Raw genomic sequence first — 19,362 nt, 5'->3', positions numbered from 1 at the left:
ATTATTATTATTACATTAACACATACAAAACCACAAATAACTGAACTGATTTGTAGTGCCGTCTGGTGGTGCCTTAATTGGGGTGGCAGGGTTGCCTAGTGGTTAGAGGGTTGGACTAGTAACCGGAAGGTTGCGAGTTCAAACCCCCGAGCTGACCCCCAAGCTGCCCCTGAACAGGCAGTTAACCCACTGTTCCTAAGCCGTCATTGAAAATAAGAATTTGTTCTTAACTGACTTGCCTAGTTAAATAAAGGTTAAAAAAAGATATACAAAAATTGGGGAGGACGGGTGGTTAGCAATGGCTGGAATGGCATAAATGGAATGGGATCACAGTTTCCATGTGTTTGATACCATTCCATATACTCCATTCCAGCTATTATGAGCCATCCTCCCCTCACCAGCCTCTTGTGCTCAACATACTAATAGTTCCATGGTTTGCAGTACACAGTGCATCTGCCAAGCTTAATCTCAGCCCTTTGATATGCTAACGTTACTAGCTAAACATTTCATTTAACAGTATTTTTTAAATTATTAACTTTTAATTTGGCATGAACACAATCAGTCATGATGTTTTCATCTTCTTGTCAAACAAATCACTTCAAAGAAACTAGGATGTTTGTCTACTCTAACAATTACACCTCCGCTAAGCTGATCCTCAACACGGGCGCCTGCTCAACCCCCTCCTGTACTCCCTGTCCACCCACTACTGAGTGGCCACACACATCTCCAACTCAATCATAAAGTTTGCAGTCGATACAACAGAGGTAGGCCTGATTACCAACAACGACGAGACAGCCTATAGGGAGGATGAGAGGGCCCTGGCGGAGTGGTGCCAGGAAAATAACCTCTCCTTCAACAAAACGAAGGAGCTGATGAACTTCAGAGCGAGCATGCCCCCATCCAGTTGAGACGGTGAAAAGATTCAAGATCCTCGACGCAATGACAACCTGAAATGGTCGATCCACACAAACACAGGTGCACTTGCTGTACTCACTTCATACAGTATGTACAGTTGAAGTCGGAAGTTTACATACGCCTTGGCCAAATACAATTAAACTCAGTTTTTCACAATTCCTGACATTTAATCCTAGTAAAAATTCCCTGGCATTAGAACAGTTAGGATCACCATTTTATTTTAAGAATGGGAAATGTCAGAATAATAGTAGAGAGAATGATTTATTTTGGCTTTTATTTCTTTCATCACATTCCCAGTGGGTCAGAAGTTTACATATACAAACTCCAATACCTTGACTTTGTTGTCCTTAAGCCACTTTGGAAGTATGCTTGGGGTCATTGTCCATTTGGAAGACCCATTTCCGACCAAGTTTTAACTTCCTGGCTGATGTCTTGAGATGTTACATTTACATTTACATTTAAGTCATTTAGCAGACGCTCTTATCCAGAGCGACTTACAAATTGGCGCATTCACCTTATGACATCCAACAATTGTTTACAGACAGATTATTTCACTTATAATTCACTGCTGCAATATATCCACATAATTTTTCCTTCCTCATGATGCCCTCTATTTTGTGAAGTGCACCAGACCGTCCTGCAGCAAAGCACCCCCACAACATGATGCTTTACGGTTTGGATGGTGTTCTTCGGCTTGCAAGCCTCTCCCTTTTTCCTCCAAACATAATGATGGTCATTATGGCCAAACAGTTCAATTTTTGTTTCATCAGACCAGACCAGAGGACATTTCTCCAAAAAGTACGATCTTTGTCCCCATGTGCAGTTGCAAACCGTAGTCTGGCTTTTTTATGGCGGTTTTGTAGCAGTGGCTTCAACCTTGCTGAGCGGCCTTTCGGGTCATGTCGATATTGGACTCGTTTTACTGTGGATAGAGATACTTTTGTAACCATTTCCTTCCTTCTTCACAAGGTCCTTTGCAGTTGTTCTGGGATTGATTTACACTTTTCGCACCAAAGTTCGTTCATCTATAGGCGACAGAACGCGTTTCCTTCCTGAGCAGTATGGTGGCTGCATGGTCCCATAGTGTTTATACTTGCGTACTATTGTTTGTACAGATGAATGTGGTACCTTCAGACATTTGGAAATTGCTCACAAGGATAAACCAGACTTGTGGAGGTCTACATTTGTTTTTGCTGAGCTCTTGGCTAATTTCTTTTGATTTTCCCATGATGTCAAGCAAAGAGGCTCTGAGTATGAAGGTAGGCCTTGAAATACATCCACAGGTACACCTCCAATTGACTCAAATGATGTCAACTTAGTGTATGTAAACTTCTAACCCACTGGAATTGTGATACAGTGAATTATAAGTGAAATAATCTGTCTGTAAACAATTGTTGGAAAAATTACTTGTCATGCACAAAGTAGATGTCCTAACCGACTTGCCAAAACTATAGTTTGTTAACAAGAAATTTGTGGAGTGGTTGAAAAACAAGTTTTAATGACTCCAACCTAAGTGTATGTAAACTTACGACTTCAACTTTATATACTCTATACTAGTCAAGGCTCATCCTACTGTAGTATAACTACTGCTGTGCATACCTTTTGTATCCATAATGTCTATACACACACCATCATACACACACAGCTATTCTGAGAAGAGATGGATATTTAAGCAATACATATTTAGCTAGCTTGACTGAATGAATGGAAGCAGAATCACAGTTGGATTGAATGAACATCTGTTTTGACTGCTCAAGGCCATGCTCCCAGAGTCCCTCCTCTAACCCCCCACACACTGAAGATAAATGAAGGTCAGGCTGAGGGTAATGTGAATGACTGCCCTCTTGTCCAAGTTCTGTCAGGAGTTCCTATGCACTGTGTCAAAGAGTGAAATTTCCTGCTGGTGGAGTTCTAGCAACGAGGAGGTGCTGAGGGAAAAATCGTTGCAATCGGAAGCTCAGCTTCCAACTGAAAAAAATATTTTTCAGTCCTTGGTTGAATTAGCTTTTCACCTCTCCGGTATCTCGTCTAGTCAGTGGAGCAGACACTGTTGGGCTGGATAGATGCCACTGGAATCAAGATGAATATCTTTACGTACCCCTATACAGGTTGGAAAATGGCAGATTTGGACAATGATAAGCACCTACATTGGAACACGGTGGCTGTACAGTAATATGCTACACATGATGTCAGAGCTCTGGCTCTGCGCTTCACAGCTCTGTATGGGTTTTGACTGACAGCCGTTGTGAACTTGAACACCACACATGACAGGAAGTTGCCCTTATCCCTCTAGCTAATTGGGCAACTTTTGTAAATATTTTAATGTCCGAGTGAGGGAAATTCTGTAACTTACGAGGATTCTATGTATAAGATGAGATGTTGAGGGTTATAATAAATACTGCTTTGATGTCATACAAGCAAGCAAAAACACCTGAGAGTCCAAATGTGCACATAAAACTCATGTAATACACAGTGACAAAGTTTATAATCACGGTGTTTGATGTAGAGTTACAAAATGACATGGCGTCATACCCTGGGTTGTCCTGAACAGAATGAGCCTGTTTGTTGTATTGTGAAGAACGTTTGCCGTGGCATCTGAATGCACTCCAGTTTGCGTAGTAAAATTACCATCTGCTTCTCTGAATTGCCTTGTGAAAGCCTAACATTGTAAGATCCTATTTTATCATTTAGTTTGTCATGTTGGCAATACAAGCTTTCAAATTATGCCCACCTGACCCATATTCCGATTTATAATGGACCTTTTTGGATTGCGTAGACAACAGTAATTGTGTAAAGACGGGGATGCAGGGCTGTGTTCCAAACAAAACAACTACTGTACATGTGTGCTTGTTCTAGTTCCTCAACGCCATAGCTAGGAGAGCTAAAACATTTTTTTTTAAACGTATAGTTGAAGACTCTTCTTTGAGTCATGAAAGTGCATTGAAACGACTTAGGAACTGTGGCCACTTGCAGAGGTTTGGAGCCACTTGGAAACCCCAGTTAGACCCTCACTCAAACCTTTGTCCTTTTTTTGTCTTATGTTGCACCAACCCCAAATTTTCCAAGAATATTATTTTAATGTTACTGTATCAAGACTATTTTCAGATTTCGTTATCAACAAATGCGACAAAAAAAGTACAGTAAATGTAAAATGCACATCAAATCAACAGTGTCATGTTTGGATTCAGTCTTGTGTCAGGTCAACTGTTTTGTCCAAACCTTTCATCTCATAATTCTCCCATAATCTCCAAACTGTTAATTGCTACCATGGTTATGCTTTCCATATTTCTTCTGTAAGACACATTTTAATTTAGCCCTATCCATATAGGCCAATTCCCACAAGTGTAAGGGGTTCCATGCAAGTTCCATGTCGGTCCAGGCTTTTGTGATCTTTTCACTCAAAGCCCTGTAGTCACCAGCTTCTCCCTTCTATTCCCGGCAACTGGAATAGCTGGTTTTCATGTGAGTTTGACGTACATTACTACACTGTGGTCCTATTCGTGGATGGAAAAGAATGTTGAAGTGTGTATGACAATCCTACATTGGTTTGTGAGCTCGTAGGCAAACTAAATGGATTTCACCATCACAGCAGAAACCATCAATGCTAGTGTTATTACAGATAGCAGTTCATTATTTGAGCAGTTTATTATTTTAAAAAAAATCTAAACTACTTAAAGAACAACGAGAAGCTCAGGGGACATCTGGCAGACATGCAATCACTACTGTAAGCTCTGAAAGCAGGATCGATATCTCTTTGTGGTTGGACCTTGAGCTAATTGAAAATCTTTGAGCCTATAATGAATATGAAATGTCAGATAGCCAAAAGATATGAAACTGACATTTACTCTACACCCTGGGAACAATCCTCCATTTGAGAGTATGAGCAATTCAAACCTAGAAAAAAATGACTATTTCAGTTAGGTTGTTCAACTATTTGTGTAGCAGTGTAGACCACCCAATTTTCAAATAGAAGAACATAAAAACACACCATGACGAAAGGTTTCTATAATACACTTAGACAAATCTTATAATGCAGTAGTTCAGTGACAAGTACGGCTGGTGGCTGATGTAGCCTACAGTAGGAAGCCTTTGAGGTGGCCGAGCTCTGTATCAGGGCATCAGACAGTAAAACACATACCATCAGCTTAGTCCAAGTAACAAGGTTCTTCATTTTTACCATTGAATATTCATCTGGCGCACGTTACGCTGCTCCACCAACATCTCAGTGCGCTGTACATTACATTGGACCTCTGCTCTTCTGACATGAAACAACTATCCAGAGAGCTGTGGCCCCGTTTCAACTGCTAGTTTCTGACAGTGGCATTCTTGACATGCGTCTCTAAAGTGCAGCTCACAGCTAGCCTGCTCTGCTTTAGATCACTCCAGCAGTCCTGACATGAAGGCTCCAAACCGAATAAGGTATTCTAATAAATAAATAACGTCCATGTTATATTCATGTTTGTAATCTCCCCGAGCTGAACAAGCTGCTGTTGAAGTGCTTTTCACAAAGCTCTGCGTTCCTCATAGTGCGTAGCTACCACACTGCAAGTGCTCATTCAATACAGCACGAGCCCACCAGCCAATAAATAATAGCGTTTCCATCCAGAATAAATTGTCAAAGGTAAAGAGAAGGATTCAAACAGTAAAAAGCACCTTATCACAGCGCCCAAGTTCTGCCCGTGGAACTAAGTGCAGATAAATGACAACACTAAACAACAATTCAAGACAAAATGCATTTTTTATATGAAGCAAAGTCAGAACAGTCCAAATCACAGTCAGGGAGGGAGGGAGGGAGGGAGGGCTCTTACCGATGTACTGGTTCCACTCTGGGTCCAGATCAGCCTGGTTGGCGAGGCAGCCCTTCATGACGTTCAGACAATAGTTGTTGCAGGGCTTCACGGAGGGCATGGCTTGGCAGTATGGGCAGTACATCATCTTGGTCAGTGCTCGGATACACGCTGGGGTGCTGCTCACCTAGTGGGTAGATGTGAGAACAAAGGCCAGCTATACATCGGATACAACTTACAAGGCTGTTCAACACATGGAAATGAATCCAGTAAACGGTATGATTCCGTGTTTCATGTATATAAAGAAATGACTGTACTCCATCGAGCTCTACATACAGCTCTTAGATCTAGAGCCACTGTCCTCCACCTAACACCACTGTCCTCCACCTAACACCACTGTCCTCCACCTAGCACCACTGTCCTCCACCTAGCACCACTGTCCTCCACCTAACACCACTGTCCACCACCTAGCACCACTGTCCTCCACCTAACACCACTGTCCTCCACCTAACACCACTGTCCTCCACCTAGCACCACTGTCCTCCACCTAACACCACTGTCCTCCACCTAACACCACTGTCCTCCACCTAGCACCACTGTCCTCCACCTAGCACCACTGTCCTCCACCTAGCACCACTGTCCTCCACCTAGCACCACTGTCCTCCACCTAGCACCACTGTCCTCCACCTAGCTCCACTGTCCTCCACCTAGCTCCACTGTCCTCCATCTAGCTCCACTGTCTTCCACCTAGCTCCACTGTCCTCCATCTAGCTCCACTGTCCGCCCTCTAGCTCCATATACAGCTCTTACATCTAGCTCCAGTGTCCGCCCTCTAGCTCCACTGTCCTCCATCTAGCTCCACTGTCCTCCATCTAGCTCCACTGTCTTCCACCTAGCTCCACTGTCCTCCATCTAGCTCCACTGTCCGCCCTCTAGCTCCATATACAGCTCTTACATCTAGCTCCAGTGTCCGCCCTCTAGCTCCACTGTCCTCCATCTAGCTCCACTGTCCTCCACCTTGCTCCAGTATCCGCCCTCTAGCTCCACTGTCCTCCATCTAGCTCCACTGTCCTCCACCTAGCTCCACTGTCAGCCCTCTAGCTCCACTGTCCTCCATCTAGCTCCACTGTCCGCCCTCTAGCTCCACTGTCCTCCATCTAGCTCCACTGTCCGCCCTCTAGCTCCACTGTCCTCCATCCAGCTCCACTGTCCTCCATCTAGCTCCACTGTCCTCCATCTAGCTCCACTGTCCGCCATCTAGCTCCACTGTCCTCCATCTAGCTCCACTGTCCGCCCTCTAGCTCCACTGTCCTCCATCTAGCTCCACTGTCCGCCATCTAGCTCCACTGTCCTCCATCTAGCTCCATATACAGCTCTTACATCTAGCTCCACTGTCCGCCATCTAGCTCCACTGTCCTCCATCTAGCTCCACTGTCCGCCCTCTAGCTCCACTGTCCTCCATCTAGCTCCACTGTCCGCCCTCTAGCTCCACTGTCCTCCATCTTGCTCCACTGTCCTCCATCCAGCTCCACTGTCCTCCATCTAGCTCCACTGTCTGCCCTCTAGCTCCACTGTCCTCCATCTAGCTCCACTGTCCGCCATCTAGCTCCATATACAGCTCTTACATCTATGTTGCTGAACAGAAGCTCAGCAACAATACAGCAACAGAAATGTTTTAGTCAATAATGCAAATATCCACACCCTTTTGTTTAAAGTCAGACTCCCAGGTAATGGCTAATGGCTTCATCTCTTTTTCAAACACAGACAGGTTCTTAAATCGTTTCTTAACCTTATTCCTGCAGCTCAGCCCTCTATGAAATAGCTATTCCCTGACCATAATTTCTGCCAGTGCCTCAGTTTGATTTAGTTTGTGTGTATGTTTCTACATGTTTTATGCATTTTATTAAGTGAGATTGAGATTCTGAGATTGAGATTCTTGTTACTCTGGCAAAAAATCGATAACATAAAAACATTCCCATTTCATAAGAGTATTTTCCAATTAATCTCAACATCTTTAAAATTAAAATAAAACACCTAGTCTTTGTTCTGAATTTTAAAAATAAATTCTGAAAGAAGTACAATTTGACACAGGGCTCAAACTACTTTGTGTATTTCAGAACAAATCCAACAAAGGTAGAGGGAGGAATAGGGATGTACCAGTGGGGAGAAAGGGAGTCGGGTACTGGTCTGAACTTTCCAAAGTACCCAGACACTGCACGCATGAGGTGAGAGAAGAGCCGCAGCTCGGCTGGAAGTCAGTGTTTTGAGTGGCTTCTGAGCTGTCTTCATGTTTGATATGATTGGACCCCTGCTTCTCCCAACCCACCAGTGAGGATTGCTGAGGAGAAGAGGAGGTGGAAGCATCATCAGCCGCCTCCACAGAGTCAGGCTAGTAGATCAAATAATACACTACCGTGACGGACTGATACGCCTCAAACATCTACTGCCAGCGTCCTTCGTCATTGGCTTGATTTAACACACAGCCTGATGTTGATCACTCACACACTGTCATGTTCCCACTGACACCCCCACAAATTCACATGTTGCGAGTAGCGAGTTTAAGATATCAAGGGGGTAATCTCTGGTTCCTGTCGTCACTATAATCTCTGGTTCCTGTCGTCACTATAATCTCTGGTTCCTGTCGTCACTATAATCTCTGGTACCTGTCGTCACTATAATCTCTGGTTCCTGTCGTCACTATAATTTCTGGTTCCTGTCGTCACTATAATCTCTGGTACCTGTCGTCACTATAATCTCTGGTTCCCGTCGTCACTATAATCTCTGGGAGCTGTCGTCACTATAATCTCTGGGAGCTGTCGTCACTATAATCTCTGGTACCTGTCGTCACTATAATCTCTGGTTCCTGTCGTCACTATAATTTCTGGTACCTGTCGTCACTATAATCTCTGGTTCCCGTCGTCACTATAATCTCTGGGAGCTGTCGTCACTATAATCTCTGGGAGCTGTCGTCACTATAATCTCTGGGAGCTGTCGTCACTATAATCTCTGGTACCTGTCGTCACTATAATCTCTGGTACCTGTCGTCACTATAATCTCTGGTTCCTGTCGTCACTATAATCTCTGGGAGCTGTCGTCACTATAATCTCTGGTACCTGTCGTCACTATAATCTCTGGTACCTGTCGTCACTATAATCTCTGGTTCCTGTCGTCACTATAATCTCTGGGAGCTGTCGTCACTATAATCTCTGGTACCTGTCGTCACTATAATCTCTGGTACCTGTCGTCACTATAATATCTGGTTCCTGTCGTCACTATAATCTCTGGGAGCTGTCGTCACTATAATCTCTGGGAGCTGTCGTCACTATAATCTCTGGGAGCTGTCGTCACTATAATCTCTGGGAGCTGTCGTCACTATAATCTCTGGTACCTGTCGTCACTATAATCTCTGGTACCTGTCGTCAATATAATCTCTGGGAGCTGTCGTCACTATAATCTCTGGGAGCTGTCGTCACTATAATCTCTGGTACCTGTCGTCACTATAATCTCTGGTACCTGTCGTCACTATAATCTCTGGTATCTGTCGTCACTATAATCTCTGGTACCTGTCGTCTCTATAATCTCTGGTACCTGTCGTCACTATAATCTCTGGTACCTGTCGTCACTATAATCTCTGGTACCTGTCGTCACTATAATCTCTGGTACCTGTCGTCACTATAATCTCTGGTACCTGTCGTCACTATAATCTCTGGTACCTGTCATCACTACAATCTCTGGTATCTGTCGTCACTATATGTGCCTTCAATAATTGTGAGATGTCTGATTGCTTTGTTCTGCAGTTGCATAGAAACTGTTGGTAAACACAATTCATACATTTCACATTGACACTAAAACTATTTGTCTTTTTCAGATTCCAATTTCATCCATTTGAATCTGAGATGCACTTTATTTTAAAATACTCTACTGACAGAATCCTTAATGTGCATTTCCGTACAGTAAGATATGGTATAGCGTTGCTTCCTCCTTTTTCAATTTGCAGAACTGACACCTGACAAATGCTTTCTTCCTCCACAAATGGCTTTGGTGCAGACCAGCACTCAGTAAGTTGCCATAATGTCTGCATGACTCTCCCCCTATCTCCCTGGACTGCTGGCTTCTTTGAGTGCACACAGCGTTTGCAGAGCATGTATTATTCTAATGATTCGAGCTCATCAAAAGAGAGTCCTATTATTAGAATCAATCAATAGCCACATCACCGCTTTGCAAAACTGAAGAATAGAAATACGCTGTGTGCCCATAATGACAATGTTGGAGCCTTGATATATCCCTGGGCATATCTTTTCATTTCAGAGGTTTAGAAAATGGGAAAACATTAGTCCATGCTGGTATTTATGCAGTAATGTGTAACTGAATGTCAAACTCTGATGGACCATGGATAAGATCTGACTGACCATGGATAAGATCTGATTGACCATGGATAAGATCTGATTGACCATGGATAAGATCTGATTGACCATGGATAAGATCTGATTGACCATGGATAAGATCTGACTGACCATGGATAAGATCTGATTGACCATGGATAAGATCTGACTGACCATGGATAAGATCTGATTGACCATGGATAAGATCTGACTGACCATGGATAAGATCTGACTGACCATGGATAAGATCTGACTGACCATGGATACGATCTGATTGACCATGGATAAGATCTGACTGACCATGGATAAGATCTGATTGACCATGGATAAGATCTGACTGACCATGGATAAGATCTGACTGACCATGGATAAGATCTGACTGACCATGGATAAGATCTGATTGACCATGGATAAGATCTGACTGACCATGGATAAGATCTGATTGACCATGGATAAGATCTGACTGACCATGGATAAGATCTGATTGACCATGGATAAGATCTGACTGACCATGGATAAGATCTGATTGACCATGGATAAGATCTGATTGACCATGGATAAGATCTGACTGACCATGGATAAGATCTGATTGACCATGGATAAGATCTGACTGACCATGGATAAGATCTGACTGACCATGGATAAGATCTGACTGACCATGGATAAGATCTGATTGACCATGGATAAGATCTGACTGACCATGGATAAGATCTGATTGACCATGGATAAGATCTGACTGACCATGGATAAGATCTGATTGACCATGGATAAGATCTGACTGACCATGGATAAGATCTGACTGACCATGGATAAGATCTGACTGACCATGGATAAGATCTGATTGACCATGGATAAGATCTGACTGACCATGGATAAGATCTGATTGACCATGGATAAGATCTGACTGACCATGGATAAGATCTGACTGACCATGGATAAGATCTGACTGACCATGGATAAGATCTGATTGACCATGGATAAGATCTGACTGACCATGGATAAGATCTGATTGACCATGGATAAGATCTGACTGACCATGGATAAGATCTGATTGACCATGGATAAGATCTGATTGACCATGGATAAGATCTGACTGACCATGGATAAGATCTGATTGACCATGGATAAGATCTGACTGACCATGGATAAGATCTGACTGACCATGGATAAGATCTGACTGACCATGGATAAGATCTGATTGACCATGGATAAGATCTGACTGACCATGGATAAGATCTGACTGACCATGGATAAGCTCTGATTGACCATGGATAAGCTCTGATTGACCATGGATAAGATCTGATTGACCATGGATAAGATCTGATTGACCATGGATAAGCTCTGATTGACCATGGATAAGCTCTGATTGACCATGGATAAGCTGACCTGACCTGGGATATAGATAAGCAGTGTAGTAGTGTCTTAGTCATAAACTGTACACTGCTGTGATGTGAGGTAGTGCAGGAGCTCCTGGAACTCAATAAAGCCCCTTAGCAGCACTAGGCATAGATGTCACATGTCACTCCTCTGGGGTGTCCTATTCCATTATGCTTACACCCAATCTCTCCAGATGAGTTGAGGCCCCTTGGATCAAAGGGCCATGGCCCCGCCACATGACCCGTGTCACAGGTCCCTGGGTAATGTCAGAGTTGAGGTGGGGACACGGCGGCTGCCAGGGAATCCAGGACGTGTGTCACTACCACAGACAGTAACAACTCATCCTCATGGGTTTCATCAGGCAGCCCTGGCTGGAGTTCACCATGCTTGCCGGTAATGAATGACCAGCAGTGGAAAGATTGAGTTTGTTCTATGTTCGGGGGTTATACATGTGATTCTCCTCTTGCAGCCTATTGCCTTGGGTTTCCTTGTGCCTTTGACCACTCATAGCTGCGCTACAATCTGCATGATACACACCCCAATCATGAATTATGGTGAACATAAACTCATTGGCCAGCAACTGTTGCAAAAGGACTCCATTTCCAAACAGTATATTAACTGTTTACTAGCCTTGATGTCCAGGCTTCTCCTCTGACAACACAGAACAGTGTACACACATTACTATTAACACCAATAACGGAAACAAACACATACAATTCAGATAAATTGGCTTGTGACCACGAGGCTATGGAAGCAAACTTGATCTACAAGTCTAGCCAGTGTTCTAATGTTGCTATCAATCAGTGGTGTAAAGTACTTAAGTAAAAATACTTTAAAGTACGACGTATCTGTACTTTACTATTCATATTTTTATGACAACTTTTACTTTACTAAATTCCTATAGAAAATATTGTACTTTTTACTCCATACAATTTTCCCTGACAACCAAAAGTACTTGTTACACTTTGAATGCTTATTAGTGGTTGTTACACTTTGAATGCTTATTAGCGGTTGTTACACTTTCAATGCTTATTAGCGGTTGTTACACTTTGAATGCTTAGCGGTTGTTACACTTTGAATGCTTAGTGGTTGTTACACTTTGAATGCTTATTAGCAGTTGTTACACTTTGAATGCTTATTAGCAGTTGTTACACTTTGAATGCTTAGCGGTTGTTACACTTTGAATGCTTATTAGCGGTTGTTACACTTTGAATGTTTAGCGGTTGTTACACTTTGAATGCTTATTAGCGGTTGTTACACTTTGAATGTTACACTTTGAATGCTTATTAGCGGTTGTTACACTTTGAATGCTTATTAGCGGTTGTTACACTTTGAATGCTTATTAGCGGTTGTTACACTTTGAATGCTTAGCGGTTGTTACACTTTAGCGGTTGTTACACTTTGAATGCTTATTAGCGGTTGTTACACTTTGAATGCTTATTAGCGGTTGTTACACTTTGAATGCTTAGCGGTTGTTACACTTTGAATGCTTATTAGCGGTTGTTACACTTTGAATGCTTAGCGGTTGTTACACTTTGAATGCTTATTAGCGGTTGTTACACTTTGAATGCTTATTAGCGGTTGTTACACTTTGAATGCTTATTAGCGGTTGTTACACTTTGAATTCTTAGCGGTTGTTACACTTTGAATGCTTAGCGGTTGTTACACTTTGAATGCTTATTAGCGGTTGTTACACTTTGAATGCTTAGCGGTTGTTACACTTTGAATGCTTAGCGGGGCAGGAAAATTGTGAAATTCACTCATTTATCAAGAGAACACGTGGTCATCCCTACTGCCTCTGTTCTGGCAGACTCACTAAACACAAATGCATCCTTTGTAAGTAATGTCTGAGTGTTGGTGTGTGCCCCTGGGCTATCCATACATTTTAAAAACAAGAAAATGGTGTCGTCTGCTTTGCTTAATATACGGCATTTTAAATTCCTTACATTTTTCTACTTTTGATACTTAAGTATATTTAAAAACAAATACTTTTACTTAAGTAGTATTTTACTGGGTGACTCTATTAAGGTATCTCTACTTTTTCTACTCAAGTATGACAATTGGGTAATTCTTCTACCACTGATATTAACTGAAAACAAGACATCTAGAAAACAGCTGTTGTTGAGTGGAGCCAATGTCAAGCATACATCTCTTGCTATGCCTTTAAATGTTCCTTTGCATAAGATTGAAAGTAAAGTACACACTCCCAAGGCAATGATATACAGCAAAAGCAGCTAGCAGCATTAACATTACATCAAACAGAATACTCACAGCAAGATTAATGGGGACGGTATACAGACTTTAAAAAATATTCGGTGATAGAGATACAAACATAGCAAAAAATATATATCTATATTCCCATAGCTTGGAGCCAGATAGTCTTCCCATGCTTGAGAATTCCTCCTGAACAATGGGAGGCCCCACCAGAGGTCATTATAGAATCCTTGAAAAGGCAGCCCCGAGCCTTAACCCAACAGCCCATAGGCCCATACAAAGAGATGGTAGTGGTGGGAAGGCAGTGGTAAGTCAGTCAGAAGAGTGTATGATCGAAATACCAGCCTGTGGGGGATCTCCTGGGAGAAAAGAAAACCCAAAAAGCAAAACAGAGACCTTCAGCTTGTTTAAGAATGCGTTGGATACACTGTTATATTATGTTGTACTCTCTCTCTCCACCAGCACAATCCATCCAGCCCCAAACACCAACAAAATACTCAGTTTTATGATCTATGAGGTTTTGAAATATAATATTGATATGTGATAATGATGGATCCAAGAAAATCTGTCAATTGTTCAATTCTGGGGAAAGTGTTGATATAAATCTATGACATTAATTTTACATGATCAAATTGGGTGAAAGGTTTCAGGGGGAAATTCCCATTGGGCAAGTGGTATATATTCCTTATTAAAATGACCATCATCCCCTGCTGCACAATAGCAGCAAATTAGCCCAAACTAAAATCACTCAACCCAATTTGCTTATGAATGGCAGAGACGAGGGCTTACCTTGGACACCCTGCTGGCCACCTCTCTACCGACCGAGAGGCCCTGGACGAAAGTGCGTGCCACGATGAAAGCCCTGGTAACCTGAGCCTTGAGCTTCTTGGGTACGTCTCCAAAGGGCTTGAGCTGGTCCGTGTACTTACTGATGCACTCCAGATAGTCCTCAGTGATGACGTACTGGGAGTTGAGCAGCGTGAACATGCGCTCCAGCAGCCGCGACCAGAAGTCGTTAAGCATCTCCTCCAGGTTGACGTTGCCTCCCGTGTAGTAGCGTTTCAGCTCGGCAAACAGGTTCTGGAACACCTCCGAGTTCTGCATGTACGGCTTTCCATAGGTCCGCACGAACATCTCGTTCAAAGACTTCTCCGTGTTCTCCAACAACTCCAGGAAGAACTCTGGGTCAAGAGGAATAGGAGACAATTAAAATATTGTTCATTATAGTCTATGTAGGCCTACATCTGTCTTCAAATACGAGCACTCTGATGCTGTTAAGATGGGCATGCAATTATAATGAGATGCCTATTGACTTGAGTTAACATTTGTATTCTTTAAAATGTAAAGACACTGTGCATCAGTTTGTCTTTCATAGATGAAGGGTGTCTGGGTCTAAGACTGGCATACTTCCATGAGGTTTTTACATTACACTGTTGCTAAAATTAAACGGAGAACAGACAGACGTTTTCAGGTTAACACTGAGTGTTTATTCACACCAATACTACCCATCTTCATATTCTCCTCTAGACTTCAGAAGTGTTAATGATTAGTAATCCTATACTGCCAGTCACTCTCTATAGGCTGGCCCTATTCAACTACTGTACATACTGCTTCAGCAATAAGAATCTGTATTGCTCACGTTGATTTGTAGAAATGCAGTGGAGTTGGCAGTGTGACTTTGCAGTAGAGGTTTGTATATTCATACATTCAATACAGCCATTGATATGTGATAAATGAAAAGATTGTTGCATGCACATTGCTATAGTTACTTGTAACTATTTCTTTAGTGGTGAAAAGACACAATGTATTTTCCCAGATAGCTTGGTTTTGGGAATGAATAGCATTTGCTGTGGATACCAAGAATATCAGAACAACTACCAGAACAACCTGAATACCAGAACAACCTGAATACCAGAACAACCAGAACAACCTGAATACCAGAACAACCAGAACAACTAGAATACAAGAACAACCAGAATAACTAGAATACCAGAACAACCAGAATAACTAGAATACCAGAACAACTAGAACTACTAGAATAACCAGAACAACCAGAATACCAGAACAACCAGAATACCTGAACAACCAGAATACCAGAACAACCTGAATACCAGAACAACTAGAATACCAGAACAACCATAACAACCAGAATACCTGAACAACCAGAATACCTGAACAACTAGAATACCAGAACAACCAGAATACCTGAACAACTAGAATACCAGAACAACAGAATACCAGAACAACCATGAACAACAACAGAATACCAGAACAATACCAGAACAACTAGAATACCAGAACAACCAGAACAACTAGAAACAACCAGAATACCTACCAGAACAACCAGAATACCAGAACAACCAGAATACCTACCAGAACAACTATAAACCAGAATACCAGAACAACATAACAACCAGAACAACCAGAACCAGAACAACCAGAAACAACTATAACAACCAGAATACCAGAACAACCAGAATAACAACCAGAATACCAGAACAACCAGAATACCAGAACAACCAGAAACCAGAACAACTAGAACAACTAGAATACCAGAACAACCATAACAACTAGAATACCAGAACAACCAGAATAGCAGAACAACTAGAATACCTAAACAACCAGAACAAATAGAATACCAGAACAACTAGAATTCCAGAACAACTAGAATGCCAGAACTACCAGAACAACCAGAACAACCAAGAACAAACAACAACCTGAACAACCAGAATAGAATAACCAGAACAACCAGAATACCAGAACAACCAGAATACCTGAACAACAGAACAACCAGAACAACCAGAACAACTAGAACAACCAGAATAGAAACCAGAACAACCAGAATACCAGAACAACAGAACAACTAGAACCAGAATACCTACCAGAACAACCAGAATACTGAACAAATGCCAGAACAACCAGAACAACAACAGACCAGAACAACCAGAACAACTAGAATACAGAACAACCAGAACAACTAGAATACCAGAACAACTATACTGAACAACAGAACAGAACAACCAGAATACCAGAACAAGAATACTAGAACAACCAGACTACCAGAACAACTAGAACAACCAGAATACCAGAACAACTAGAACAACCAGAACCAGAACAACCAACCTAGAATACCAGAACAACTAGAATACCTGAACAACCAGAATACCAGAACAACCAGAATACCAGAACAACTATACTGAACAACTAGAACAACCAGAACAACCAGAACAACCAGAGCTACCAGAACAACTAGAATGCCAGAACAACCAGAACAACTAGAATACAAGAACAACCAGAATAACTAGAACAAATACCAGAACAACCAGAAATACCAGCTACCAGAAATAACAGAACAACAACTAGAATAGAACAACTACTAGAATACCAGAACAACCAGAATACCAGAACAACACAACAACTAGAACTACTAGAATAACCAGAACAACAGAATACCAGAACAACTAGAATACTAGAATAACCAGAACAACCAGAACAACTAGAAACAACCAGAACAACTAGAATACCAGAACAATACCAGAACAACTAGAACAATTCCAGAACAACCAGAATACCAGAACAACTAGAACAACCAGAACAACAACTAGAACAACCAGAGCTACCAGAACAACTAGAATGCCAGAACAACCAGAACAACTAGAATACAAGAACAACCAGAATAACTAGAATACCAGAACAACCAGAATAACTAGAACAACCAGAATACCAGAACAACCAGAACAACTAGAATACAAGAACAACCAGAATAACTAGAATACCAGAACAACCAGAATACCAGAATAACACAACAACTAGAACTACTAGAATAACCAGAACAACCAGAAACCAGAACAACCAGAATACCAGAACAACAACCAGAATAGAACCTGAACAACCAGAATACCAGAACAACCAGAATACCAGAACTAGAACCAGAACAACAACCTGAGAACCATAACAACCAGAATAAGAACAACCAGAAACCAGAACAACTAGCAGAACAAGAAATAAACCAGAACAACCAGAATTCCAGAACCAGAATAACACAACAACCAGAATAGAACTACTAGAATAACCAGAACCAGAACAGAATACCAGAACAACCAGAATACCTGAACAACCAGAATACCTGAACAACCAGAATAACAGAATACCAGAACAACCTGAATACCTGAACCAGAACAACTAGAATACCAGAACAACCAGAATACCAGAACAACCAGAATACCTGAACAACCAGAACAACCAGAATAACCTGAAACCAGAACAACTAGAATACCAGAACAACCAGAATACCAGAACAACCAGAAACAGAACTATACCAGAACAACCAGAATACAGAACAACCAGAACAACCAGAATACCAGAACAACTACCAGAATACCAGAACAACTATAGAACAACCAGAACTGAACCAGAACAACCAGAATACCAGAATACCAGAACAACTAGAATACCAGAACAACCTAGAATACCAGAACAACCAGAAATACCTGAACAACTAGAACAACTAGCCAGAACAACCAGAACAACCAGAGAACAACTACCAGAACAACTGAATAGAATACCAGAACAACCAGAATACCAGAACAACCAGAACAACCAGAACAACCAGAACTAGAATACAAGAACAACCAGAATAACTAGAATACCAGAACAACCAGAATACCAGAATAACACAACAACTAGAACTACTAGAATACCAGAACAACCAGAATACCAGAACAACACAACAACTAGAACTACTAGAATAACCAGAACAACAGAATACCAGAACAACAACTGAACAACCAGAATACCAGAACAACCAGAACAACTAGAATACAAGAACAACCAGAACTAGAATACCAGAACAACAGAATACCAGAAACAACAGAACTACTAGAATACCAGAACAACAGAATAGAATACCTGAACAACCAGAACAACCAGAATACCTGAATACCAGAACAACTAGAATAGAACAACCAGAACAACTACCTGAATAGAATACCAGAACAACTAGAACAACCATAACAACCAGCCAGAACAACTAGAATTCCAGAACAACTAGAATACCTAGAACAACAGAATACCTGAAACAACTACAACAGAACAACCAACCAGAACAACAACCAGAATACCAGAACAACTAGAATACCAGAACAACAATGCCAGAACAACCAGAACAACCAGAATACAGAACAAGAACAACTAGAACAGAACAGAAACCAGAACAACCAGAACCAGAACAACCAGAACAACCAGAATACCAGAACAACCAGAACAACCAGAACAACTAGAATACAAGAACAACCAGAATAACTAGAAACCAGAACAACTAGAATACCTGAACAACCAGAACAACCAGAACAACTAGAATACCAGAACAACCAGAATAACCAGAACAAATACCAGAACAACCAGAATATAGAACACCAGAACAACTAGAATACCAGAACAAATACCAGAACAACCAGAATACCTAGAACAACTAGAATAACCAGAACAACCAGAATACCAGAACAACCAGAGAATACCAGAACAACAACCAGAACAACAGAATACCAGAACAACCAGAATACCTGAACAGAACTAGAATGCCAGAACAACAACCAGAACTACTAGAATAACCAGAATGCCAGAACAACCAGAACAACTAGAATACAAGAACAACCAGAATAACAACCAGAACAACCAGAATACCAGAA

At 41.7% G+C, this 19,362-nt stretch overlaps 1 protein-coding gene across 1 annotated transcript in view; it reads right to left on the bottom strand.

The window, feature by feature from the left end:
* Positions 1–19,362, bottom strand: part of LOC124038771 (glypican-6-like) — a 190,275-nt gene that overhangs the window by 93,094 nt on the left and 77,819 nt on the right. Inside the window, exons 3-4 of the mRNA XM_046355040.1 lie at positions 14,465–14,856; positions 5,724–5,889 (exon numbers count right to left, since the gene is read on the bottom strand). Coding sequence (XP_046210996.1) covers positions 5,724–5,889; positions 14,465–14,856 — 558 coding nt within the window. The remainder of the gene's footprint in view (positions 1–5,723; positions 5,890–14,464; positions 14,857–19,362) is intronic.

This window comes from Oncorhynchus gorbuscha, linkage group LG01 (genome assembly GCF_021184085.1).
Source record: "Oncorhynchus gorbuscha isolate QuinsamMale2020 ecotype Even-year linkage group LG01, OgorEven_v1.0, whole genome shotgun sequence".
NCBI lineage: Eukaryota > Metazoa > Chordata > Actinopteri > Salmoniformes > Salmonidae > Oncorhynchus > Oncorhynchus gorbuscha.
This window is presented reverse-complemented; position numbering and strand designations above follow the sequence as displayed.